Below are 26,133 nucleotides of genomic sequence, written 5' to 3'. Positions count from 1 at the left end.
GGAGTTCCGGCAAGATCTCAGGATACAAGATAAACACACGAAAACATTTTTTCTACATACTAACGATGAATCTGAATACTAAAACACACAGTACCATTTGTAATTGCTAAAAAGAAAACCCACTTAGGTGTAAATCTAATAAAACATCTAAGGACCTGTATGCTGAAAACTACAAAACGCTGATGAATGACACCAAAGATTTCAATAAATGGACACGTACACGTGGATTGAAAGATGCAGCTGAGTAAAGATGTCAGTTCCACCCAAACTGATACAAAGGTTTAACATAGTTCCTACCAAAATCCCAACAAGATTTTTCTTTTATATGTAGACAAGATTATTCTAAAATTTAAAACTAAAACAACTCTGGAAAAGAACAAAGTGGGAGAGATCAGTCCATTTGATTTCAGGACCTATTAAATTGCTATAATAATCAAGACAGTGTGGTACCAGTGAAGAGACAGATGCATCGGTCAAAGGAACAGAACAGACAACCCAGAAATAGACACAGCAAATATGCCAAAAGATGCAAAAGTTATTCAACGGAGGAAAGATACACTTTACAACAAATGGTGCTGAAAGAACTGGACATCTATAGGCAAAAAAAATTTTTAAAAAGAAACAATGGATCACGAACTTACATGCAAATTGAAACTGTAAAATTTTAGAAAAAAAACAATCTTCACAACCAAGGACTAAAGAATTCTTAGACATGACACCAAAAGCATAATCCATAAAAGAAAATCAGTAAGTTGTAATTCACCAAAATTTTAAACTTTCGCTCTGCAAAAGAATCCTGTTAAGAGGATGAAAAAATAAGCTACAGATTAGGAAAAAAATATCTGCAAACCAAAAACCCAATAAAGCCTAGTATTTAGAATATATAAAGAATTCTCAAAACTCAGCAGTAAAAACAACAATCTAATTAGAAAATGGGCAAAAGACATGAACAGACATTTCACAAGGTGAAACAAGCACATGAAAAAATATACCTTAGCCACTATGGAAATGCAAATAAAACCCACAATGAGATAGCACCACACACCTACCAGAGTGGCTGAAATAGAAAACAGTGACAATACCAAATCCTGGAGTGGATGTGGGAAAATACTCCCACATTGCTGGTGGGAACGTACGGCTGTACAGGCACTCTGAAAAAGCTCGGCGGCTTCTTTTAAAACTTAAATATGCAGTAACCGTACAACCTGGCAACTGCACTCCTAGACATTTAGCTAAGAGAAAAGAAAACCAATGTTTACACAAGAACCTGTAATGAATGTTCATAGCAGCTTTATTTGGAATAGCCCAAAACTGGAAACCACCCAGATGTCCTTAGACAGGACAGTGAGTATATGATGGAACACCACACAGCCATCAAAAAGGAATGAGCCATTGACACGTGCAACAGCCTGGAGGAGATTCCAGAACATTATGCTGAGTGAAAAAAGCCAGTCCCAATGGTTACATACTGTTAAGATCCCATTTATACAACATTCTTGAAATGACAAAATTATAGAGATGATGGACAGATTAGTGGTTGCCAGGAATTAGGGATAGTGGCCAGAGGGGGTGGGGGTGGGGCTCTAATAAAGGGTCTGTCGGAGGGAGATCCTAGGGAGGAACAGTTCTGTATCTAGATTGCAGTGGTGGTTACACAAACCTACATGTGATAAGATGCTATAGAACTATATGCCCACATTGCACCAGTGTCAGATTCCTGGTCTTGATACTGCACTGTAACTATGTAAGATGTAATCATCGAGGAAAACTGGGTGAAGGGTACATGGGACCTCTATCTTTGCAACTTCCTATGAATCTGTTAATTATTTCAAAGTAACAAGTTACTTAGGAAAAAAAAAAAAGCAATAGCTCTAAATGCAACCTGGTGTCCTGGATTGGATCCTGCAACAGAAAAGGGACATGATGGAAAATCTGATAAAAATCCAAGTCTGTAATTTAGTTAATAGTTTTGTACCCATGTTAATTTTTTAGTTTCGATAAATGCACCAAGGTTATGTGAGATATTCAGGGAAGCGGGTGTGAAGGGTCTATGATCTGTGAACCTAAAATAATTTTAAAGAATAAAATCCTGATGCCTGGACTGGTTAAATCAGAATCCCTGGGGGGTGGGCCCCAGGTATCAGTATTTTTAATTTGCCAGGTGATTTCCAAGGTGCAGCCAAAGTTAAGAACCACTGTTCTGGAGAGAGAGAATTTTAAAGTATCTACTTCCCACCTGGGTTTGCTCCTGGAGAGAATTCCTTGAGAAAAGTCTCTCGGTGAGCATGCCACTGTTTTTTGGCCTTCATTCCCACTGATCCTGGATAAGGACCCAAATACCTTTGGGAAAGGTTCCAGAAATCCTGCCCCCTCCCCATCCTTGGTCCCCGTGATGCCCTGGTTTCTGCGCAGCTGAAGCACTGTGGAAGGTGACTTTAGGTGAACCAGAAGGCGAGACAAATACCTTCTCGTTCCCGCTTCTCTAAAACCCCAGAGCTAGAAAAGGAAAGTAGCAAAGAGCTTGAAATGTTTCAGAGATCTAAGAAAAACTCCGATGTCATGTTCTTTTTTCCAAAGGACGGAGAGGGTTCCACAACCAGCCCTGGCCGCCCTGGCCACCCTCCACGCACCTGACAGCCACACGGCGCCCCCAGGGGGGCCGCGGGCTGCCCTCCCCGGAACCCCACGACAAAGGCTTAGGTGCAGCAGAGCGGTCCCTTCCTCCCACGTGTGACCTCTTCTTAAAACACAGGAAACGACAATACTGTTAGTGGCGACTGAGCCAGGCAGGCCGAGGAGTGGCAGGAGGAAGAGGTTCCTCAGCCCCGCGGGGCCAGCGTGAGAAAGCCACCTGCACAGGAGGGAGCGGGGCTGGTGTGACAGGCTTGCTTCCAGGTTTGGCACATGGGACAGGCTGGGCGTGTGCTCTGAAGCATGGCATCGTAAGGGAAGCCTGAAAGGTCACGGTGGCCAAGGCCACAGATGTGAACCCCCAGCCCACACTGGTGCTGCCAGCAGCAGGAGGCCGGCAGATGAAAAGCAGAGAGAGAACAGGTCACGGCCGCAGAGAGGCGGTAGCCGTGCACTCACGTGGTGGCTTGGCCAGAAGAGGTATAAACACACTGCACTGTCACAGGAGGCTGGCCCAGGGACTGGAGGTGGCACTGTTCCTTTCATTCCGTTCGGAAGCAGGCCTGGAGGGCTGGCCCCGGCGGACCCCCATCTCCTAAAGGGGGGCAGGACCTGCTGAGGCTCCTGGCACCAGCCTCTGGTTCTGAGAGCAGCCACGACCCGCGTCCACGAGGGCCATCTAAAACGTGGCCTGCAGGGGATGCGGACAGGCTGGCAGGAAGCCGCTCCTTGGCTCGCTCCAGTTCCCCACGTGATTGTCCGTTCCCCAGACCTGGGGCTGCCTGCCAAGCGGTTAAACTCCCGGGTTCCGCCCAGGGCTCTCCTCCGCCGGGAGGCCGGGTCTGCTGTGGCTGGACCCTAGAGGGGAGAGGGAAAATCAGCATCGGAGCCCGTACAGGCAGCGGGTCCCCTGACCCCAGGTGTTCAGTCCTCTTTAGGATGGGAAGGGGCAGGGGGGCGGGGGGCCGAGGAGCCTCAGGCCTCCTCGGGAGACATCGAGGCAGAGCTGGGAGCGTTTAGTTAGGAAAACGCTCAGCCTCGTGAGGGAAAACCACTGCCGGGACGGATGCCATCACTGAGAGGCAGGGCTCCTGCCCGTGGGAGGCCGAGGCCATAAGGCCAGGCAGGAGGCAGCTGCCCAGACAACGCAGCAGGTGCTGGAAGGGAGCTTTTGTTTCCAAGGCTGAGCAGGCATTTCATGGTCCCTCCTGCCCTCCAGAAAAATGAGATGAGAAGTAGGGACAGGAAGCACCCACTCACCCCCATGGAGAAGTGCCCCCCATCTGGGGGGAGAGGTCTGCAGTGGCCCCCAGCAGCTAACAGGCTGGCAAAGGAAAGCAAAGAGAAGGTGAAGTAAAAGGCAAGATATTTACCTTGCGTGTTGTCTTAAAACAAAAAATGCTCACTAGTTCACAGTCAATTATCAACTGCAGTTTCCAAATGTGCCAAAGAGGGAAAGGCCTACTGGGATGGAGAGAGAGAGGGAGGGGAGGGAGAGGGGGGGAGAGGGAGAGGGAGGGAGAGAGAGAGAAGACCAGCTATGGAGCTGCTCCGGCAGAACCGCTCCGCTCGGGCAGCTTGGGCAGCACCGCAGAGGCAGGGCCGCGGGGGCGAGAGCGGCCCAGGAGGCTCGGTGTCAAGCTCGGACTCTCCCTGGGAATCCCGCTCTGGGACTGATCGATGTGGAGGGGGTTTTCCGAATGTGAAGCAGCGGACCAGGGTTCCGGAAGGTGTTTCTGTAAAGGGCCAGTCTTCTTAGGCTTTGCAGGCCTCGGGGGCAACGAGGCAACTCCACCTGCAGCCGAGTACAATCCCTCAGCAGATGGGCACCTCCAGTAAAACGTTACGAGAACAGGCAGATTTGGCCCTCACGCCATTTGCCGACCCGGCTGAAGGCAGCTCAAAATCATCGTGCTTTCCAAGCATTTCAGACACTTCTCTGCTGAGGAAGCTAGAGCCAGTCACCCAGAGGATGGCTCTGACCTGCACCATTTCAGCAGCGCCCCGGGGACGTGTCCAACACGTGTAGCGACACTGAGCTCCCCGGGCAGTGAAGCAACAAGTTAACAGAGATAAAGTGCAAGACCCTGAGGGCCACCCAGGGCCAATGTCAGGCCGCACCTAGGGGAAAATCACCAACATCACGACTACAGAACAGGGGCTGGTTGGTAATCCATTACAAAGAGGAAATGACCCATGAGCCACTAAAAACGATTCTCTCAGAGGACTGCCTCACGAGCCACTGAAGCCACAAAAGGATTAAAAACCCTCTGGGTATGTGATAAAAGATGAAATGAAAGGAAAAACCAGGATTCTTAGATTTAAGTTTGTACCTTATACACAACCTGTGCAGTCAGAGTAGCAGATGGAGCCAGAAAAGGCTCACATGTGAGGAAACCAAAGCCAAAAGGCTCACATTTTGAAAAACAAAAACGTCTCGGCCTTCGAGATCCGAGTCTAACTTGACGGTGTGAACCTCTGTGTGAGGGGTGCCTCACAAAATAAAAGACCGTCACGGTGGGTAAACAGAGGCGCGGGCTCCGCCCTAAGAGGTCAATGAAGGGTCCGTTCATTCCAAAAGGACCGTGACCAGGCCCGGATCCAGGACCCAACACGGCCCCCAGGGTCCTTCACCAGCACCACAGATGGGGCTCGCAGGACTGGAGCCACCGACACAGCTCAGGAAGCACCTTTCCATTATAAAAACACGTTTCCCTTCTCAAACGTGGGTCTGGTAACCAAGGGTGCATCCAAGCCAGAGTGCCCGTCTCTCCCGGCCTCCGACTCTTTACCTGTAAAATGGGCGTGACAACTACCACCTCTCAAAACTTCAGGGAAGTTTTCTTAGATGAGTCAGGACGAGGAGAGCCCTTAGCACAGTGCTTGGCATGGGAAGTGTTAAGAGCTCGGCGTCCCCACTGCAGGGTAAGGGGGATGCAGCATAGGCGGTCAGGCCCCTGCAGTTCCTTCCACGGCCTCTCCCAAGCCACGCCAAGCCCTGGAGGACCTCAGACCCCAACCTAGGAGCTCCGTCAGCATAAAAGTACCTTTTCGAATAACAAGGACAAGAAAGTTCCCTGATGTGTTTTACCACTCCCACCCAAAGCCCACCCTTCACAGGCTCCTTTTTTATTTTCCCTCCTTACACTCTAGCGTGGGGTTTCCCATCCCACTCTGCAAAGTCTGTTTCTTCCTGCTCCCAGTGGAATGCCTGGATGGGACCAAACGCCACAGGAGGTGCTCTTCTGGGTTTTGGGGATGGTGTCCACCAGCCACCTACCTTCTGAGCCAGGCCCACTGGTGACCCAAATCTTCACTTTCTAGGTGACCTAACCCTAACCCCAAATGACCCAATACAGCGCCTGAACGTGACCATACTCCCACTTAGCAACTACGGTTAACCCTTGAACAACTCAGGTTTGAACTGCGTGGGTCCACTTATGTGCAGATTATTTTTCAACAGTAAATACTCCAGCACTACACAGGCTGTAGCTGGTTGAATCTGCGGATGTAGAACCACAAATACAGAGGACCGACCACGTTATACACAGATTTTTGACTGCGCAGAGGGTTGGCGCCCCTAACCTGCTGTTGTTCAAGGGTCAACTGTAACCTCTAATTGAATCAACCCACCCTACAGGCCCTGGAGAGAAAATGCTGACTTACACGCTCCTACTCAGGATGTCAGCTGACCTATAGCTCAGCGGTGACGAGTTATTAAAAACACAAGAAGGGGGCTTCCCTGGTGGCGCAGTGGTTGAGAATCTGCCTGCTAATGCGGGGGACACGGGTTCGAGCCCTGGTCTGGGAGGATCCCACATGCCGCGGAGCAACTAGGCCCGTGAGCCACAACTACTGAGCCTGCGCGTCTGGAGCCTGTGCTCCGCAACAAGAGAGGCCGCGATAGTGACAGGCCTGCGCACCGTGATGAAGAGTGGCCCCTGCTTGCCACAACTAGAGAAAGCTCTCGCACAGAAACGAAGACCCAACACAGCAAAAATAAATAAGTAAATTAATAAACTCCTACCCCCAACATCTTCTAAAAAAAAAACACAAGAAGGGAGAGAGAAAAGAACGGGGAGACAAAAGGGAAAAAGAACAAATGTAGGGCAGGGCGAGGGCAGAGAGAGCAGGGCTGTGTGTGCAGCCAGGACGGCAAAGGGCACGCTCGCCCTGGGGTCAAGGCCGCAGGATGCAGCCGCACGGGGCTCACCTGTGGCTGCGGCTGTCTTGTCACCAAGGAGCCGGGTCTGGCTGCCTGGGACGGCCTGGAGGTCCGCGTTCTCAGGGGACTGCGGCACGGCCTGGGCTCGGGTGGCCAGGAGTGCATTGAGGTACTGCAGCCGCGTGACCTGGGGCACAGGAAGCGTTGCAACTCGTGCAGCTGGACGGAGAAGGTGAGGTGAGGGGCCACACCCCTCCCTCCTGCCCTCAAGCCCCCAAACCAGGGTTGGGGGGTGGGGGGGGGTGCAGGGCAGAAGCGTTGTTAACATCTCCAAGGAAGCTAGGTGCTTAGGCCACCAGCAGACAGAGGGGCCAGGCCATCCACCCTCCACAGCAAGTACAAGGTCTTGCTCTGGGAAGTCTCAGATAGACTCAATCAGAATTTATTCTTAATCCATTCAAATGTGTGACCAGCTGGTCTAGCCCTCGGGGACGCAAAGCTGGTTAAAAGCCAGCACCAGTGAGCAGCCCAGACGGTCACCTTGATGAGCTGCAGGTCAGAGAGGGCCCTCACGGTGTAGTCAGGACAGTATGCAGACAAGCGGGTGCCTTCGGCGGGCTCGGGCAGCGGGTCGTGGCGGATGGACTGGAGCGAGGACACCGGGGACTGGTGAACTATGAGAGGACAGTGGGTGACGGAGCAGGCCAGCCCCACCCAGCCTCTGAGATCCACCCCACAAATCACCCTGGTGAGGGAATACAGCCAGGGGCTCTGAAAAGGATGGCAAACATGCTCCTCCTGGGGAAAGTTGTGCAGTGGTGGGGAGAGCAACAAAGATGAGCCCCAAAGAAATGCTGCCCCACCCTCCATGCAGCCCGCAGACGAGAAGGGCCAGCACGCCCCAAGGCAGACTGCCTTGCAGGAGGCACGGGATCTGCAGGAAGGACAGGCCGGACGCAGGGCACTGGAGAGCCTCGGCAACGCCCATCCAGCCGCCGACCCCTGCCTCCAGCTCTGGGACGGCTGCAGCTTACCCGAGGACGGCGCCGTCAGGGCGGACACTCCATAGTAGGTGAAGGCCCCATTCTCGAATTTCAAGCCCTCTTTCCCAATCTCCACCTCAACCCTGCCCTGGGAGGTCGGGGAAGAGGGGGAGGAGAGAGGGACAGGGAAATAAAGAGGTGGACAGGTTATCCTTCCTGCCAGCAAAGAGCACAAGGAGAGAGCACCGACCCCACTTATCCAGGGCGGGTGCATCTGGATCTTCCTTCCGCTTCTCAGACCCTCCCCACTTCCTAAGCAAGCGGCGGGCTCCAGGCCGGGCTCGCAGGTACCTGCAGGATGAGGATGAAATAGTCCACCGGCTGGCTGCGCTGGTACAGGTAGTGGTGGGCGGCCAGGCGGTCGCTCTCGTCAAACCTCACTTCCTGGTTGACGCTGGGATGCTTCAGCAGGTGCAGCAGGACCTTCTCGGAGATTCGCAGCGGACTGAATACATCCACCTCTGCCCCACAGGGGAAACAGGTGCGGGGACAGTGTCCACCGGGCCCAGCACAGCCCGTGTACCCGCCCGCCTCCCGCTGCATGCCTCGGCTCCCCCAGCCTCCCACAACACCCACCCGGCCGTGGCTCTCCGCCACCCACAGAGGAGCCGCCTTCAAGTGACCCGAGCTAATGACAGGGCGGCAGAGAGAGTCGCCAAAGTTCTCCTGGACACCCTCCTGCTTACTGGGAATGGGGGGGGGGGGCGGTCTCCGGATCCACTGGCCGGTGAGCAGGGACGAGGCCCACCCTCACCCTCACCCTCACCTCGGGAAAGGAAGCGCTGGGTGGCCAAGAGCAGCTGAGGCGAGATTTTCACTTTATAGTCATCGTCAGACACCTTGAACAGGGAGAATTCCTCTTTCTGCCTGAGAGGGGCGCTCAGAGACACAGGCTTCTTCTTCACCACGGTGTCTCCTGGGGCGGGGAGAAGAGGGCCTGCTTAGGCTCCAGCAGCCCTCCATCAACATGAGCGGACCAAGGGGCACATTGCCTCTCCCTCCCCACAAGGCCTCGGGGCTCCTGGGGGGACAGCATCAGGGCACTGCTGTCTTGACAGCACCTGGCGGCCAACTCCACCCAGGCAGTGATCTGGTGCCCCGTCAGAGGGGCGGCAGCTTGCATTCCAGCGATGTCCCGAGAAGTAGCAGAGAGGCCTGCTCCCTCCTCGGAGCTGGGAGAAGATAATGCCGATATGATGGCAAACAGCTTATATAAAACAACAGGCCCCTCGCTAGAAAGCACATGTTCGAGGATTACTGGTGCCAAACAGCCGCTAACCTGCAGACCCCGTGCCTATGGCAGTCCGAGATGCCAAACCAAAATGCTGCATTTGGGGGACAGACACGTGGGCAGAAATTCACTTCCAAGCTCACAGGGCGGGCAGCTCAGTGTCCCAGAGGGCCCACGTGAGGCCCGCCGTCAAGCATGGGCTCTGCGTCTGCCCTGCAGACCGCAGCTGCCATCCCAAGAGTCAGGCACTTCTAAAACACAATCACAGGCCCCACGATCATCTGTTTGGGGAAGAACCTCTCAGCAGTAAAGAATGGGCTTCTTTGAGAAGACACTTCTATACAACAAAACAAGAGAACGCAAACGGACCAAGGAAGATAAAGACTGGGAAAAAGCCCGTTAAAGGCAGAGCTCCAGGCAAGCCCTGGGACTGCAAAGCCACCCATGGGACGCACCCCCACGGCTCTGCGTCCAGGCACACGTGTGAGCCCTCCCTCCTGCAAGGGGCAATCCCGGCCTACGCAGGGGAAAGGAGACGGGGCCTGGGTACGTGACGGCTCTGACCCGAGATCCAGCCCCGCTCCTGACAACACGGAGACCTGCCATCCTCTGATACACAGGTCTCTGTAAGCTCGAAAGACCGGCTGAGCCAGAAAAGCGCCAGGGCCACGACTCACGGTAGTCTTCAGACTCGTCCAGGATCTCGGACTTGATGATCTCCTCGATGACGTCCTCCAGGGTGACCAGGCCCAGCACCTCGTAGAAGGGGTCACCTTCGCCCTCGTTGTTCACCTTCTGCACGATGGCCAGGTGGGACTTCCCTGCAGGGAGGGACACCTGCGTTACAGCTTGCTAGGGGACCTCCTGTTTTCCTTAGTCCCATGTGACTGGCCCATCACAAGGACAGAGGCTGATGTCTATGTTCCCACAACAGGCCAGGCACCAGGAGAGACTCTTCCTAGGTGCCCGTGAGGAGTAAGTCTTGGACCCCATGTCCACCTGCCCAAGTCCCCCCAGGCAGCGGCGGAGCTGGAGTCACCCCGGGTCTGTGCGACTCCACGCCGTAAACGTGGTTTAGACAAGGATGCATCTGGACCACAACAGACACCGTAAACAGCAGCAACCGGACCGTGGACACAGGGCGCCGACACCAAAGACGCTGGCTCCCCGGGGACAGTCTGAATGCGGAAGACGAGAGGGGCCACCCCGCCTGAGTCTCCAAAGGGAGCATTCCCAATTCTGAAGGCTGCCCTGTATTTCCAGAAGCCGAGGTGCATGAAAGTCACCCAGGGGATGAAGATGATGATAATCAGCCAGTTAGAGCCCAAACTGTGCGGGAGGAAGAGCAGGAAGCTGCAACTCTTCTCCTTCCTCCTCTGCATCCTCCTCAGGGGAGCTAACTGCTTGTTTTACGAGAAAATGTAAGCTTGAGAAAAGCCCAGCCTGAGTGCTGGGGAATGTTAGGGAAGCTTCAAGAATATACTCTGTTTCAGGTAAGTGCTTTTTCTCCATAAAGCTTTATGCTTGTCCAAAAGCCACAGAATGTGGGACTTCCCTGGTGGTCCAGTGGTTAAGACTTCGCCTTCCAATGCAGGGGGTGCGGGTTCGATCCCTGGTCGGAGAGCTAAGATCCCGCATGCCTCAGGGCCAGAAAACCAAAACATAAAACATAAGCAATATTGTAACAAATTCAATAAGGACTTTAAAAATGGTTCACGTTAAAAAAACCATTTAAAAAAAGAAACAGAATGCAAGCCATACAGGTAATTTAAAACCTTTGAGTAGCTACGTTAAAAAAATTAAAGAGACAGAAATGAAATTAATAGCATTTTATGATCAACTCAATATAATCAAAGTATCATTTCAACGTGCGGTCAATATAAACATATGAATTGATATTTTTCCTCTTTTGGGTACTAAGTCTTTGATATCTGGTGTGTGTTTGGCACTCACCGCACATCTCAATTCAGACTGGTTACCGTTCAAGAACTCAGCAGCCACTTGTGGGTAGTGGCTACTGGACTGGACTGTGCAGGTCTAGGATACGGAACTGAGAGCAAACTCATCTCAAGCATGCCCCCGCCCCTTTTTAACAGTATTTTTTTTCACTGAAGTACAGCCGATTTACAATATTGTTAGTTCACACTGTGTACAGCAAAGTGTTTCAGTTATATTTTTTCAGATTATTTTCCATTATAGTTATTACAAGATTTTGAATATAGTTCCCTGTGCTATACAGTAAATCCTTGTTGCTTATCTATTTTATGTATAGTAGTTTGTATACGTTAATCCCACACTCCTAATTTATCCCTCCCCCCCTTTGGTAACCATAAGTTTGTTTTCTATGTCTGTTTCTGTTTTGCATAATTTGTATTATTTTTTAGATTCCACATAAAAGTGCTATATTTGTCTTTCTGTCTGACTTACTTCATTAAGTATAATATTCTCTAGGTTCATCCACGTTGCTGCAAATGACGGCACTTTATTCTTTTTCATGGCTGAGTAGTATTCACTTGCATATGTACCACATCTTATTTATCCATTCATCTGTCGATGGACATTTAGGTTGCTGCCCCTTTTTATTACTAGTGAATAAAAGCCGGCCTGGACCTGCATGTAAAGGGGTGCTTGCTTCAAGAATCCTTTGGTAAAGCAAAAAGTCAAGCTCACCTCTTTGTGCGAATCCTACTTTACATACCTTGGGTTCAATGACAATGTAGTGATTGGGTTTAGAAGCACATGCTTTGGAAGCAGCTGCCATGCCCCTGCCTCATTCTTTCAGCATCCGTGCCGCCTGCCCCGCCCCCAGTAATCAGGTATAGGAAGACCTCTGCTCCAAAGTTGGAGGGAATGAAAATGTCAAGAGTCAAGTAAAAGCTATTATTATTAGACCACTAACCAGATGATCAAAAAAGGAAGGAGGCTGTAAAAGGATAAAAAGATCACATTTACTGTATGTCATCAAATCCAAGATGTCATCAATCATGAGACATCCTGGTTACAGAGATGTTAAAATACAAAAAAAAACGTGCAACTGAGAACTGAAGAAATGCAGTACAGGCCTACGTCATTTCAATGTGCTTCGCAGATACTGCTTTTTTTTTTTTTCCAACAAACTGAAGGTGTGTGGCAATGCTTCGTCGAGCAAGTCTATCAGCACCATTTTTCAGACAGCATCTGCTCACTCTGTGTGTCACATTTTGGTAATTCTTCCAGATTTTCAAACTCCATTATTATTATATCTGTTAAGGCGATCTGTGATGTTACTACTGTAATTGTTTTGGGAGAGCGCCACCAACTGCACCCACATAAGACGGGGAACTTGATCGATACTGTGTGTGTCTGCTCCACCAACCGGTCATCCCCTGTCTCTCTCCCTCTCCTCTCCTCTCTCCCTGTTCCCTGAGACACAACAATACTGAAATTTAGGCCAATTAATAACCCTACAATAGGCTCTAAGTGTTCAAGTGAAAGGAAGAATCACAGGCCTCTCACTTTAAAACAAAAGCTAGAAATGATTAAGCTTAGCAAGGAAGGCATGTCAAAAGCTGAGACAGGCTGAAAATTAGGCCTCGTGCACCAAACGGCCAAGTCGTGAATGCAAAGGGACAGTTCTTGAAGGAAATTAAAAGAGCTACTCCAGGGCTTCCCTGGTGGCGCAGTGGTTAAGAATCCGCCTGCCAATGCAGGGGACACGGGTTCGAGCCCTGGTCCAGGAAGATCCCACATGCTGTGGACCAACTAAGCCTGTGCGCCACAACTACTGAGCCCACGTGCCACAATTACTGAAGCCCGCACACCTAGAGCCCGTGCTCCGCAACAAGAGAAGCCACCGCAATGAGAAGCCTGCGCACCGCAAAGAAGAGTAGCCACCGCTCACCACAACTAGAGAAAGCCCGCGCGCAGCAACGAAGACCCAATGCAGCCAAAAATAAATAATAAATAAATAAATAATTTAAAAAAAAATTTTAAATAAATAAGAGCTGCTCCAAAAAATAAAAATAAACAAACAAGCAAATAAATGTGCTACTCCAGTGAACATGTGAATGGTAAGAAAGCCAAACAGCCTTCTTGCTGATATGGAGAAAGTTCGAGTGGTCTGGATAGAAGATCAAACCAGCTACAACATTCCCTTACCCAAAAACCTAACCCAGGGCAAGGCCCCACCTCTCAATTCTATCAAGGCTAAGAGAGGTGAGGGAGCTGCAGATGAAAAGAAGCTACCAGAGATCGGTTCATGACGTTTAAGGAAAGCTGTCTCCATAACATAAAAGAGTAAGGTGAAACAGCAAGTGCTGGTGTAGAAGCTGCAAAAAGTTATCCAGAAGATTTAGTTAAGATCGTTAATGAAGGTAGTTACACGACACAACAGATGTTCGATGTGGACAAAACCACCTTATATTAGAAGAAGATGCCATCTAGGACTTTGACAGCCAGAGAGGAAAAGCCAAGGCCTGGTTTTAAAGCTTCAAAGGACACGCTGACCCTCTTGTTACGGGCTAATGCAGTTAGCAGGTGATTTTAAGTTGAAGCCGATGCTCACTTACCATTCCAAAAATCCTAGGGCCCTTGAGAATGACGCTCAATTTACTCTGCCTGTGCTCTATAAATGGAACAATAAAGGCTGACAACACATTGGTTTACCGAATATTTTAAGCCCACTGTTGAGAGCCAATGCTCAGAAAAAAGATTCCTTTTAAAGAAGTACCGCTCATTAGCAATGCACCTGGTCACCCAAGAGCTCTGATGGAGCTGTATAAGGAGACGAATGCTATTTTCATGACTGCTAACAGAACATCATACTGTAGCCCATGGATCAAGGAGTAATTTCAACTTTCAAGTCTTACTATTTAAGAACTACATTACGTAAGGCTACACCTGCCATAGGTAGAGATTCCCCTGATGGATGTGGGCAAACTCAATCGAAAACCTTCTGGAAAGGATTCACCATTCTAGATGCCATTAAGAACATTCATGATTTATGAAGAGAGATCAAAATATCAACACTGATAGGAGTTTGGAAGAAGTTGATTCCAACCCTCATGGATGACTTTGAGGGGTTCAAGACTTCATGAAGGAAGGTAACTGCCGATGTGGTAGGACGAGCAAGGGAACTAGAATGAGAAGTGGAGCCTGAAGGTGTGACTGAAGTGCTGCCACCTCAGGATAAAACTTTAATGGACGAGGAGTTGCTTCTCACGGGTGAGCAAAGAAAGTGGTTTCTTGAGATGGGAACTACTCTTGGTAAAGATGTTGCAAAGACCGTTGAAATGGCAACAAAGGATTTAGAACATCATACGAACTTAACTGATAAGGGGTTGGGGTTGGCAGGGTTTGACAGGACTGACTCCAATTTTGGAAGAAGTTTTACTGTGGATAAAATGCTATCAAAGCGCTGGGTGCTTCAGAGACATCACTGGTGCACGGAAGAGCCAACTGATAGAGCAAGCTTCACTGTCACCTTAAGGAACTGCCACAGCGACCCCAATCAGCAGCCACCACCCTGATGAGCCAGCAACCACCAACATCGAGGCAAGACTCTCCACCATCAAAAAGTTTATAACTCGCTGAAGGCTCAGATGGTGGTTAACATTTTTTAGCCATAAAGGTTTTTTAGTTTGATTTTCTGCGGGACCACGCTGCACAGCATGTGGGATCTTAGTTCCCCAACCAGGGATCAAACCTGCTTGCTTGCTTGCTTGCTTTCTTATTTATTTATTTATTTTTGCGGTACGCGGGCCTCTCACTGTTGTGGCCTCTCCCGCCGCAGAGCACAGGCTCCGGACGCGCAGGCTCAGCGGCCATGGCTCACGGGCGCAGCCGCTCCGCGGCATGTGGGATCTTCCCGGACCGGGGCATGAACCTACGTCCCCTGCATCGGCAGGCGGACTCTCAACCACTGCGCCACCAGGGAAGCCCTATGATATCTTTTTCTGGTTTTGATATTCAGGGTGATGGTGGCTTCGTAGAATGAATTTGGGAGTGTTTCTCCCTCTGCAATTTTTTGGAAGAGTTTGAGAAGGATCGGTGTTAACTCTTCGCTAGATGTTTGATAGAATTCACCTGTGAAGCCATTGGGTCCTGGACTTTTGTTTGCTGGAAGATTTTTAATTACAGTTTCAATTTCATTACTTGTGATTGGTCTGTTTATATATTTTCTAATTCTTTCTGGTTCAGTCTTGGAAAATTGTACCTTTCCAAGAATTTGTCCATTTCTTCGTGGCTGTCCATTTTATTGGCACATAGCTGTTTGTAACAGTCTATTATAATCCTTTGTATTTCTGCAGTGTTGGTTGTGATTTTTCCTTTTTCATTTCTAATTTTATTGATCTGAGTCCTCTCCCTTTTTTTCTTAATGAGTCTGACTAAGGGTATATCAATTTTGTTTATCTTCTCAAAGAACCAGCTTTTAGTTTTATTGATCTTTGCTATTGTTTCCTTCGTTTCTATTTCAGACGCGGAGTTAGCATCTCCCCACAACTAGGGCGCCTGCCGTCTGCTTGTGGGGGACTCTGACCCCCAAGGAGACGGGAGGAACCCCAGAGTGAACCGGTAGGACACAGCGGAAACGAGGGGGGAGGAGAAGTGGAGGCCAGACAAGATCAGCGCCCCTGAGGCCAGGAGATCAGGAGAGGCAGGTGGGAGGGACCCTCCAGGAAGAGCAGGAGAGGAGTGGAGGGCAACTGCCCCGCCCACTCAGGCACAAGGAGCCTGCTGAGCTCCCAAGCTGGTTCCCCCCTCCAAAGCCCCATCCAGGCTGCGTGGGTCCTGGGGGCACAGGAGGGAGAACAGGGAGATCAGGAGAGGCAGGCGGGAGGGGTCCTGCCAGAGGAGCAGGAGAGAAGCGGAGGGCAACTGCCCCGCCCACTCAGGCACAAGGAGCCTGCTGAGCTCCCAGACCAATCCCCCGCCTTCCAAGGCCCCTCCAGGCTGCGTGGGTCCTTGTGGGCATAGGAGAGAGGCCAGGTGGGGATCAGGAGAGGCAGGCAGGAGGGGCCCTCCAGGAGGAGCAGAAGAAGAGAGAAGGGTGTTTTCCCCACCCACTTGAGCCCAGGAAGCCTGCTGGGCTCCCAGGTGAGATCCCCTGCCCTCTGAGACCAGGGGTGTGGGGCCGCCTGGGCTCCTTCTGTTCCTTGAGCCTAAGCCCCACCCCCCACAGCCCCCAGGGCCTTTTCCAGCCCTGTGGGTCCTGAGCATAGGCCCCGCCCACCACCCAAACCTCGCCCTTGCTTAGGCCCCGCCCTCCACAGCCAAGGCCTTCCCCCCGCCACCTTTTTTTTTTATTTTCCCTCCACCTCTTTTTTACTACTGTGGTACTGATGTACCTTCCCATTGTTGATTCATCTATATTTTTATTTCTAACATATCTAACTTGACAGAGAGACAGGAAGGGGATTGGTTCCTAAAACCTCACGCACCAGGGAGGCTGCGATATGCCCTTTGTTCATGAACAGAGGAATGATGAAGAGTGTTAGGCTAACGAGGACTTTAGTGAGGAAACACAAAGCTGTCTGCCAAAGGACTGCACTGCACGAGAGCAGAGAAAGCCCAGGATGTCACAGGAAAGACGCGGCCATCTTGCCCTGAGAATGGCCCTCACTCTCCACAGGACTCAGGAGGCAGAGGGGACTGAAGAGCCCCCCATTCAACCTCCAGACTGCACCCCTCCCCCACTGCCTTCTAGAAGGAGGCTCTCCAGAGCCACCCCAAGGCCACCACCCCAGAACAGAAGCATCCTGCACTGGCCTTCCCTCCCTACCAGCGACTTCCTACCAACACTTCGACCTAAACCCACTCGACTCCCCCATCTTAAGATCCCCCATCTTAAAACCAAAGAGCAGAAGGCCTCCTGCCCGCCCAGCCTCTCCCAGCCACTGCCCCCTGGCTTACGCTCTGCAGCCATACCTCCCGGAAGGCCTGTCTCCTTGGGCTGTCGTACTTCAATCCCCAGCACCCCACTCCATGGCACCACAACTGCTCTGCAAAGGTCAAGGGTATCCTGGTTGCTGGATCCAAAGGACATGACGCCATCCTCTCTCCTGATCACTCTCCTTCCCTTAGCTTCCAGGGTGTTCCAGGGTCTGGCTCTCCTCCGCAGCCCCTCCTCTCTGCCCTCCACCCCTTCCCTGCTGTGGCCCTCTTTAGGCTCCGCTTCCTAGAACCACTTCAACACAGACGTCCAGCTCCTTCCCTCCTGCTTGGGGCTTTCACTTGCATCTCACTGCACATCAACTAATCCTAGGAGCCTGCCTCTCGGGCCACTGCACAGCCACAAATTCCCATGTCCAGAACGAACTCGTCTGCCTGCCACCCGCCACCGCCCCCAAGCCCTCTCTTCCCTGCGTGTGCTCTGCCTCAGGGAAGGTCAAGGCCACCACCAAGCCAAAATGCACGTTCATCCGCGGCTCCTCTTCTTGCCCCCCAGTCCCTGGGCTAACCACGAAATCCTCCTAAGCCCACCTTCAACTGCCCTCCAGGCCCGCTGTGCACCCCTGTTCAGGCTACCACCACCTCTCACTGGACCCCCCAACCACTGGGACCCCACAACTGTGGTCTCCACACCAGTCAGTGATCTGTGCAAACCACTCAGATGGTGCCACGCTCTGCTCAGTCGCCGCCCTGGTGGTCAAGCCCGGCCTCCCCAGGGCCTCAAGCTGGAAGGCGGCAGGGGCAGGATGGCACCCTCCCCTGCTGACTCCAGGGCCTGCACGGCTGGCCACCAGGCCACGAGAATCCCTACTGCCTCAGAGACTACAGTACTACTCAGAGACAGAGTACTTGCTACTGGGGGGTGCTGCCTGGCCCCCGACCCAGGCTCCTCTCCCCAGTGAAGGGCTGCGTGGCTACTCTCTGAAGAAACAGCCAGGAGCTTATCAGAGATTCTCTAGCAAAGCAGCCAGGGCTGCCCATCAAAGTCTCCCACCGAGATCCCCAGATACAGTAATAACAGTTACTGCCTAACTTCAACACCCTTCAGCAGGAGGTGGTGCGCGAGAGCGCCCACTAGTGGCCTCCATACAGCAGTGCTAATGCAGGAGTAACATGGTCACTACTGCAGAGCTTGGCCTCCCTGCCCTGACAGTCAAGGGGCTCACAGGGGCCTGGAGACTTCACAGCTGCCAGGAAGATGAGGGGGAGCTGCTCAGTTCTCCGCCGCAATTATTCAGTCTTTAGGGTGAAGCTCATCCAGAGTCCTGAGGTGTCTCCAAGCCCATCCTGCAGTTCAGGTGTGAAAAGCCTGGCTAGTGGCCAAGTGTCCTCTGGGGAGGACACCCAAGCCCAACAATGGCGAGGGAGACTGCAGGGGAATCCAAACCTTCACAATGCGAGAGTCTCAGTTTTTACCAGGGTGAAAGGAGAGGGTGAAAATATGGAGTTGAGAGAACTTGAGACCTTACTCGGGGTTTAAAAAAAAAAAGTAATGGGAGACTAATTGGTATCCATCAAGTTGCTTCTGGTGAAATTACAGTGGAAGTTTCTTCCACACCTGTAGAAAAACGTTTACCAATCATTCCCTTTCCCTTCCTTTTACCAATCAGGAAGGTAGCAGCCCATCAGTGACCTTAACAATGATGCCCTGGAAACATCACAGGACCAGATACTTTTATATTATATGTGTGCAGACAGGAGCGTCCAGGTACCTTAAGCCTATACTCTTCTATGTTCTTTCCTTTTCTATCCAAGAGTTTGGACCTGCTACAAATCCAAAGGCCACAGAGATGACCTGGTAAAGAGCTGGAGAGTTAGAGCCAAGTAGACATACCTCCCCAAACTGGGGGCCTGCCAGGAGAAGGGGACTTTTGCTGTCTATAGCACTGTCAGTTTCAGAGCCACAGCCTTTAAATGATATTTCGAAGGGTCATTCGGAGCTGCAAAGCCATCCTCTTCATTAAAAGGGCCCTTAGAGGCTTCCCTGCCCTCCACGAGGGTGGGACCCTTCCCCAGAAGCTTCCCTAAACCCCCACTCCTTCTGCAGGGCGCTGACATGCGAGTCCCCTCCGTGATTCCCCGGCCGTTACCTCGTTTGAACTCCTCCAGGACGGCGTCCAGCTTGGTGTCATTGAAGACGAAGTGGAGTGGGTGGCTGTAGAAGCGGGTGATTGTGCTGAGCGGCGTGCAGTCTTCGGGGTCCACGAAGGCCAAGTCTTTGAGGTAGAGCATGTCCACGATGTTGGAACGCTCGTCCTCGTACACAGGGATGCGCGTGTGGCCGCTCTGCATGATGCTGGCCAGGACGCCGAAGTCCAGCACGGTGCTGGCGTCCAGCATGAAGCAGTCCTCGAGGGGCGTGAGCACGTCCTCCACGGTCCGGCAGGGCAGCACGCCCTTGCTGAGATCGCTGTAGGGGTCGCTGCCGCCGCGCGCCAGTTCCAGCACGCGCTCGCGCAGCCGCCCTGGCCGCGCCGCCAGCTCCAGCAGCTGACCCACGGGCAGCGCCACGGGCAAGGTGAGCAGCACTGCCAGGCGGCTGAGGATCAGTGCGCGCGGCGCCAGCGCCAACGTCCAGCGCCCGCTCACGGCAGCCGGCACCACCTCGCCCACCAAGAACATGAGCCCCGCGCTGCCGAGCACTGTGGCTGGCTGGCGTCAGGAGGGCGCGGAGCGGCGAACTGGACCCCCTCCGCGGGCGTCTGGTTCTCACCGGCAGTCGCCGCTCACCGGGAGGCCGGGCCCGTGCTTTGGGAAGTCCCTGGCTCGGGACTCGGGTCCCAGAGCGGAGCGGCGCTCCTGAAATTGCAGGCAGAGAATTCAGCCAACGGAGATGGGCCGTTTTCTCAGAAAGGGACCCCCTGAACCACTGACCTAAAGGGCGAGGAAGGCTGAAAGAACCGGTGACTGGGCATCGGAAGCCAAGGTTTATTGTAAGTGTTTCTTGATCGCACCCGATTCTGCAATAGGTCTGGGACGTGACACACAGCCCCTGCCTTAAAGGAACTTGCATTCCTGCCAGGGAGAACGATGGTGAATACGTACACGCACGAAATCACTACCTCATTGGATCCTCACAGCTACTACATGTTGTGAATATATTTTACCGGAGAAAAGTGAAGCACGACTCAGACACGGATGTTGGGTTTCAACGCGACCGGCCTAATATCCTGTTCGCCATCCCAGCCACATTAGGAGATGGCAGCTCTGTCAGGAATTACTGTACAGTCACTCCACTTCTAGCAGATCATCCTTGGGAAAATAATTCCTAAAGACCACCAAGAACTATTCAAGAGAATCCTCCCAAAGACTGTGTGGTCCTTGACAGTGTGGAATGTTCTTCAACCTATTATATGTGAACGTCACCTGGTTGGAAGGAAATAGACAACCTGCTAACAAGACTTCTCTATAGGAGTCCAGATGAAATGGGTTTTTTTGTATTTTCTTTACATTTTTATGTATTTTCAAATCTCCTTACATAGACTTTCATAAGGCTGTTCACGTACATGTCATTTAAAATGGTCTTTACAAGGATTCTGTAGAAATTCATGTGCTGTGTCATGAAAACACTTTAAACAACAGTTTTGGCACTGTGGCTGCAATTAAGTAAAATACGTTTGTGTGGAAGGTAATGTGCAAGAATGAATAAGCCCGTGGCGAGTGACCGGCAGAAATACTGTGTGAAAAGTTCCAGAATAAGCCGCCAGCAGAAGCAATAATGACTACTGAGCCTTTCCACTGGGCTGGCATGCCTCTTTTGAAAAAAAAATAATAATAGTAGACTCAACCCCTTTGGTTCACACTTCTGTCTCCAAGTCCAGATAAAATGCTGACACTGAGATAGAATGGACAACAGGCTTGAAATGAGTCATGTCCCTGAAAAGTTAACTAGCAAAGACCAGTTCCAGAAGTAAGATGGGGAGAACACTCGGTATATCTAGACAGAGCTCTGACCTTTGACAAGTTACTTTTCCCCTGGTCTCGAGCTCCCTTGGAAAACAACCTGTAACTTACTTGGGAGGGGGGAAACCTTTGAGTAGAAAAACAGTTGGATCACGCTTGGAAAACACAAATAGTGAGTTAAACTGGGAGACCCGAAGACAAAGGACCCGGTACAGAGCAAACAAAGCTGCTCACGAGTGACTTTCTGTGAACAACAGAGGCCCCAACATTACTTTTCCAGCTTCTTTCTGCCTTGGCTCTGAGTCAGTCTTTGGCCCATCATCACAGCATCAGTGGAGACACTTGTCACCGGGCATTCAGTACCCCCATGGGCGATTTTTCCTTTCTGATCATTTGGTTCAAGACATTTCCACGTTTTATCTAGTATTCTTGCGTTTCAAACCCATAACTATTGTGTGTGACCCCTGGCTAATTCCTTCTCTCTCAAGTCTGCAAACGTCACTTCCTCCAGCTGGTTTTCCTCAACCATCTTGACTAGATTGGGTCAAGGTTATGGGAGCATTGTGCTCCCCCCCGCCGCCAATAGCATCCAGTACTCACCTTCTTGTAAGACCCATTCATTCATTCAACAAGTATTTCCTGCATCCAGTGCCTGCAATGTACCAGGTACTGTCCTAGTGCTGGGACTGCAGTGGAAATAAGAAAGACCTTGACCTGCTGGAGGTTAAGTTCTAGTGTGAGGACAACAGAAAATATACAAATCCGTATTTTAATATCTGACAATATGTGCTATGGAGAAAAACATGGCAATACAAGGAGACGGACAGAGGGACTGGGGCCAAGCTCTTTTGGCTGGGGTGATGGGGGAAGGCTTCTTCGAGGAAGTAGCGTTTGAACAGAGGCTTAGATGAAGCAAGGGGGTGAGCCTCACAAAGACCTGGGAGGAAGTTCCAGGCGGAGAAGACAGCCTGAGGGGTTGGTGGCACCTGGCATGTAGCAAGGGCTTAAACATGTGTGGAACAGATGGATGAATGAAATTTATTCTTGCCCACCTATGCACAAGACTTTGTATTTGTTATTCCTTTTATCTGAAATGTCCTCCTTCCTTTCTGCCTACCCAGTGCCTCCCTTTCTTTAAACATTCCCCCCCACCCCGAGTTGGCCCTGTCAAGCCAGCCTTACTTGAGCCCCTGGCCTGGGTGCACTCGACTGCACACACAGGCCGAGGCACCTGTGGGTAGGAGTCCGCCTGGCTGAAGCCTCGGGAGCGGATACAGTGAGGTCCCTCTCAGGCGGGCTCTCCAGCGGTGAGCGCTCCAACTGTGAAACCACAACCAGCCCCTGAGTATGGACTGAGAGGCACCTGCTGCTCTAAGACAACGTGATCATACTTCTGGATCAAGCTCCTTTCTCCTTCAGCCCCCAGGGGAGAGAGGAGGGGCAATCTGCCCATCCCAGCTGCCCCCAAGCCTCTGGTGTCCATTGTACCGGATCCCTAATGGTGCCAGTTGAGCACACTTGCCCTGTCTGTCTAGCAGCAGCTGGCACTCTCTAGCTCCTGTGACAACAGCCTTGACTATATATATTTTTGTAAGTTACATCTCTGCTTCCTTTTTACTGCTACACAGTCCCAGAACGCTGGCCCCTTGCCCTGTCATAGGAGAGAGCCAGGCACGGCCACTTCTAGCTCTATGACCGGTACCGAGTATCGACAGGACTCAAACAGGCCAACTGTAAACTCACCAATATTTATACATATTTCTTTTTTTATTACCAATCAAAAATAAATTCCATATATCGTTTAGCAAATATTATCATTGTTTTGTGACAAAAGACACAAGATTCATAACAACAAAACTCCCCGAGAGTCAAACTCATAACAATGCCAAAATAAATCACAAAAATATACAAATTAAAATCTTATGCAAAATAAATATGAGTTATTTGCTACGGTGGCTGTAACTCGCCTACCCATCCAGGGGCCGTTTGCGAAGGTCTCCCTTCCACGGGAAGACACGCAGGGCTGGGCCAGGTCAGGGTACTGCTCAGCCCAGGAACGAGAGATTGGAATAGGAGGTGAAAAATTGCACTGGGAGGAGGAAGTCATCGGACCAGTAATATGTGGAAATAATCATGACCCTCTGCACAAAGTGATTATAAATGGGGACGGGAAGAGGAGGGGAGGCGGGACCATCTCTTGAAAGTAACTGTGCGTGCAAAGAGGTAGCCGTGGAAGCGTGTGCACCTGCTCCTTTGGCTTCACACACACTCGGTTCGGGCCGTGAGTCTGCTCCACCTGGCACTCAGGTCCCAGGAACACAGCTCTGCGAGCCCCTGTGTGGACTCGGAAAGCAAGCTGCTCCTGGAGAAAACTGAGGGGTTTTCAGGCCCCAACGGGGGCCAAAGGTCTGGTGTCTTTTTTCCTTATGGCTTGAGAACCCATGGCTGTCACCACCTTCTCTGCAGACTTGTAGGAATCAATTCTGTGTCTGGAAGGACTTTAAAATGACCAGGGGCCAGTATACTTGGTGCAAGACATTTCCTGGTCCCCAACAGAGCACTTGGGGTAACAGGACTCACAGGCTGAGGAAAGGAGTGAATAAATAACACTCAGGAAGGCCTGTGGAGTCTCCCTCGCCTGATCTTGGGCCCCCCCACCGCCCCCCCAGCAACTGTTCCACCCAACCAAAGGGCCACCTTGGACCTTGGTCCTACAGCCTCCCCGATGGCGGGAAGCCTGCAGCACAGGGAAAAGGTGCTGGGGCAGGACTGCGCGTGGGGCTGGGGCTCTGAGCGCCCAGGACCACGAGCTTCAGCAAAGGCCAGGACGACATCTCACACTAGGATAACACACACGTGGGGAAGACGGGGCTGCCAGCTGTGTGCCTTTTAGTTGGATCTGTAAGTGCGTGAACAAAGCCAGGTGAGCCTCAGCCACAGAGGAAAGGGCAGGAAGGACCGGCTTAGGTCGGCTTCCTACAACGTCCTCTTGTCCTCAGTCCCCAAGAGGCACTGGGGTTTTGGATTAGAAACCGGGAGTCCGGAAAGAAGGGCTTGGTGGGTCAGTGACTGAGACCTGACTTTCGCTGTGGGGTGGGAAGGGGGATGGAACGAATTGCTAATGACGTAGATGCCCATGACCAGGTTCCCTCCTGGCCCCAAAAGGAGCATCGCAGACAAGTCCCCTCTAACGCAGTCGCTCCCCCAGCCTGGGGAAAACCTTTGGTGAAAGTGAGGTCAGGGCCTGGGGAGCAGGGGTTAGCAATCTTAAAGATGTGAGACCCTGCCTAACACTTGGACTCAGCCCCAGTACAAGGGGAGAGTTGTCCAGAGGGGCAGATATGAGGGACAGGGCGAGAGTCCTCAGCGGAGCCCAACTCACCAGGAGAGCCCATCAGCAGAGTTCTAGGAGATTCCTGGGTCCAGCGATTACCAGGAGGAGGTGTGCTCCTCTCCGCAGTTGCGAGTGTCACGTCCCTGATCACGGTTCCCAGAATCCCTCGGCCTCGGTGACACCAGGCGAGCCTCAGCGCGTGTCCGGGCAATTGTCCTCAGCACTGTTTGGTTCTTTGCTTCCTGGGAAGAACTTTCTTCCCTCCCAAGGGAAAACCTTCCTCCAGCAGGCGCGTGGGATGCCATCTCTGGAGGAGGCGGAGGAGAAGCAGAAAGAGGAGGCTTCCTGAGTCAGGGACATAGCCAAAAAGGTCCCGGCTGCGAGCAGGTTATGGCTATCGCTTCCCGGGGTGAGAAACCCTACCCCTTTTAAAGTTTTTGTGGAAAAAAAAAAAATTGTTTTTAAATAAAGTTCCTTAACCCTGTCTTCCCTTCCCCATATGGTATTAAAAAGAGGTGAGATGAGCCTAGTTTAGAAGCGCTCCTGGTCGCCGGCCCATTGCCCCACAGTCCAGGGTGGGCAGCCGCCAGCCCGGAGCTGTTCAGAGGTCCCTGTCGGAGGCCAGATCCCCCTCGGGTCGGGGGCCATCTGGCTGCTCAGTCAGACAGGCTATCTGTACCCCTTCCGGCCTAACAGGCTCCCTGTCTTCGTGTGGGCCCACTGGGGAGGCCCCCGCGGGGCTGGCGGGGGACCCCGGGCCCTCCCGTCAGATGGCGCCCTCGAGGGAGGCTCTGTGCAGCAAGGAGTTGCGTTCGTTCAGGAGAGTCGTGGTCTCGTCCACCAGGGGCAGCTCGGACTTGTCGGTCAAGTTCTCGGTACAGATGGTGCACCCATCCGGGGGGAACTGGGGGCAGTTCTCCATGCGTGAGGCCAGCAGCCCATTCTGGTACTGTTGCCGGGTGATCTGCAGGGGGAAGCGGGACGGCCTGGTTCACCGACAGCAGGGCCGGGGCGGGGGGCCAACCCTACAGGAGACCCGGAGAAACGGGCAGCCAGGAGGGAGGTTGCGAGTCCAGGAGAGAGGGCGTGACCCAGGGGGCGGAGCGGGGTGGGGGTGGTGACCAAAGAGTGAGGAGCTAGAGCAGGAGGGACACGCATCCATCCCGGGCCCTCCGTGCTGGGTGTGGTGGATCAAAGAAAGAAGCTGCCGGTCAGAGGCAGAGTGATCCAGACGCCCAGGAAGAGGAGGATGGTGCTGCCCGGGAAGAGGGCCATGGGGAGCGCTCACCTTAATGTACTGGAGGTCCATGAGCGCCCGGACGCTGAAGTCGGAGGTGTACTGGCCCAGGATGGAGCTGCCGAACTGGCTGCTGCCTGCCAAGGGGGCCGTGCTCGACGCCGTTTCTGAGTGGTCCGGGTAGCTGAGGGAGGCCGAGCGGCTGAGGGGTGCGGGGTGGGATGGGGAGCGGTCTGTGGAGGGAGAGAGGCTGTCAGGCCGGGGGCCAGCCTGGTGCCCCTCACAGCCTCCCGTCCAACCTTGTCCACGGACACCCGGGCAGTGGTGCCCCCACCGGCAGCGGGAAGCAGCTCTCGGGCACAAACGAACGGAAGCTCTGCCTGCAGAAGGTCTGACCTCATCAATGCCAACGAGCTAGTTTGTTTAGGACTGTGGTGCAGTAAGAATTAAAAAGTCTACCCAAACAGATGAACAAAACAGAAAACAAAAACCAGAGACACAGAAAGTTTATGGCTACAAAACCCCTCATTTCCCCAACAGCTGATCAGGCAAGGGTGACACAATGATGACTCGAGCATGGCAGAGGAGCCACTGTCCCTGTCTCGATGACAGCTTCTGTCAAGGGACATAAACTGCATACTTTTTTTTTTTTTTTTTTTT

The 26,133-nt window shown here is 52.1% G+C and overlaps 2 protein-coding genes across 5 annotated transcripts in view; both read right to left on the bottom strand.

The window, feature by feature from the left end:
• Window positions 1-1,268: 1,268 nt before the first annotated feature.
• CNNM3 (cyclin and CBS domain divalent metal cation transport mediator 3) lies at window positions 1,269-21,271 on the bottom strand. Its single transcript, XM_024743965.1, has 10 exons — window positions 21,266-21,271; window positions 19,730-19,798; window positions 19,090-19,651; window positions 9,748-9,891; window positions 8,606-8,755; window positions 8,131-8,300; window positions 7,831-7,927; window positions 7,337-7,470; window positions 6,845-6,983; window positions 1,269-3,489 (listed from the first exon to the last, which is right to left on the bottom strand). Exons 1-10 carry the CDS (start codon window positions 21,269-21,271, stop codon window positions 3,425-3,427), a joined length of 1,536 nt encoding a protein of 511 aa, XP_024599733.1. The 3' UTR covers window positions 1,269-3,424.
• A 1,377-nt stretch (window positions 21,272-22,648) lies between these two features.
• The window catches only part of CNNM4 (cyclin and CBS domain divalent metal cation transport mediator 4), a 37,488-nt gene continuing 34,003 nt past the window's right edge, over window positions 22,649-26,133 (bottom strand). The window contains exons 6-8 of one of the 4 annotated variants that reach the window (XR_003003111.1): window positions 25,525-25,706; window positions 24,285-25,200; window positions 22,649-23,801 (exon numbers count right to left, since the gene is read on the bottom strand). Coding sequence is in view for 1 of the 4 variants with exons in the window: in XM_024743833.1 (XP_024599601.1) it covers window positions 25,003-25,200; window positions 25,525-25,706 (380 nt within the window). In the remaining 3 variants the exon portion in view is untranslated. Of the gene's footprint in view, window positions 25,201-25,524; window positions 25,707-26,133 lie in introns of all 4 variants that reach the window. The other 3 variants (XR_003003112.1, XR_003003113.1, XM_024743833.1) reach the window with 3 other exon arrangements.

The sequence above is a fragment of the Neophocaena asiaeorientalis genome, unplaced genomic scaffold (genome assembly GCF_003031525.2).
Source record: "Neophocaena asiaeorientalis asiaeorientalis breed wild unplaced genomic scaffold, Neophocaena_asiaeorientalis_V1.1 scaffold114, whole genome shotgun sequence".
Lineage (NCBI taxonomy): Eukaryota > Metazoa > Chordata > Mammalia > Artiodactyla > Phocoenidae > Neophocaena > Neophocaena asiaeorientalis.
Note: the sequence above shows the minus strand (reverse complement) of the source record. Positions and strands in the feature narration are given on the sequence as shown.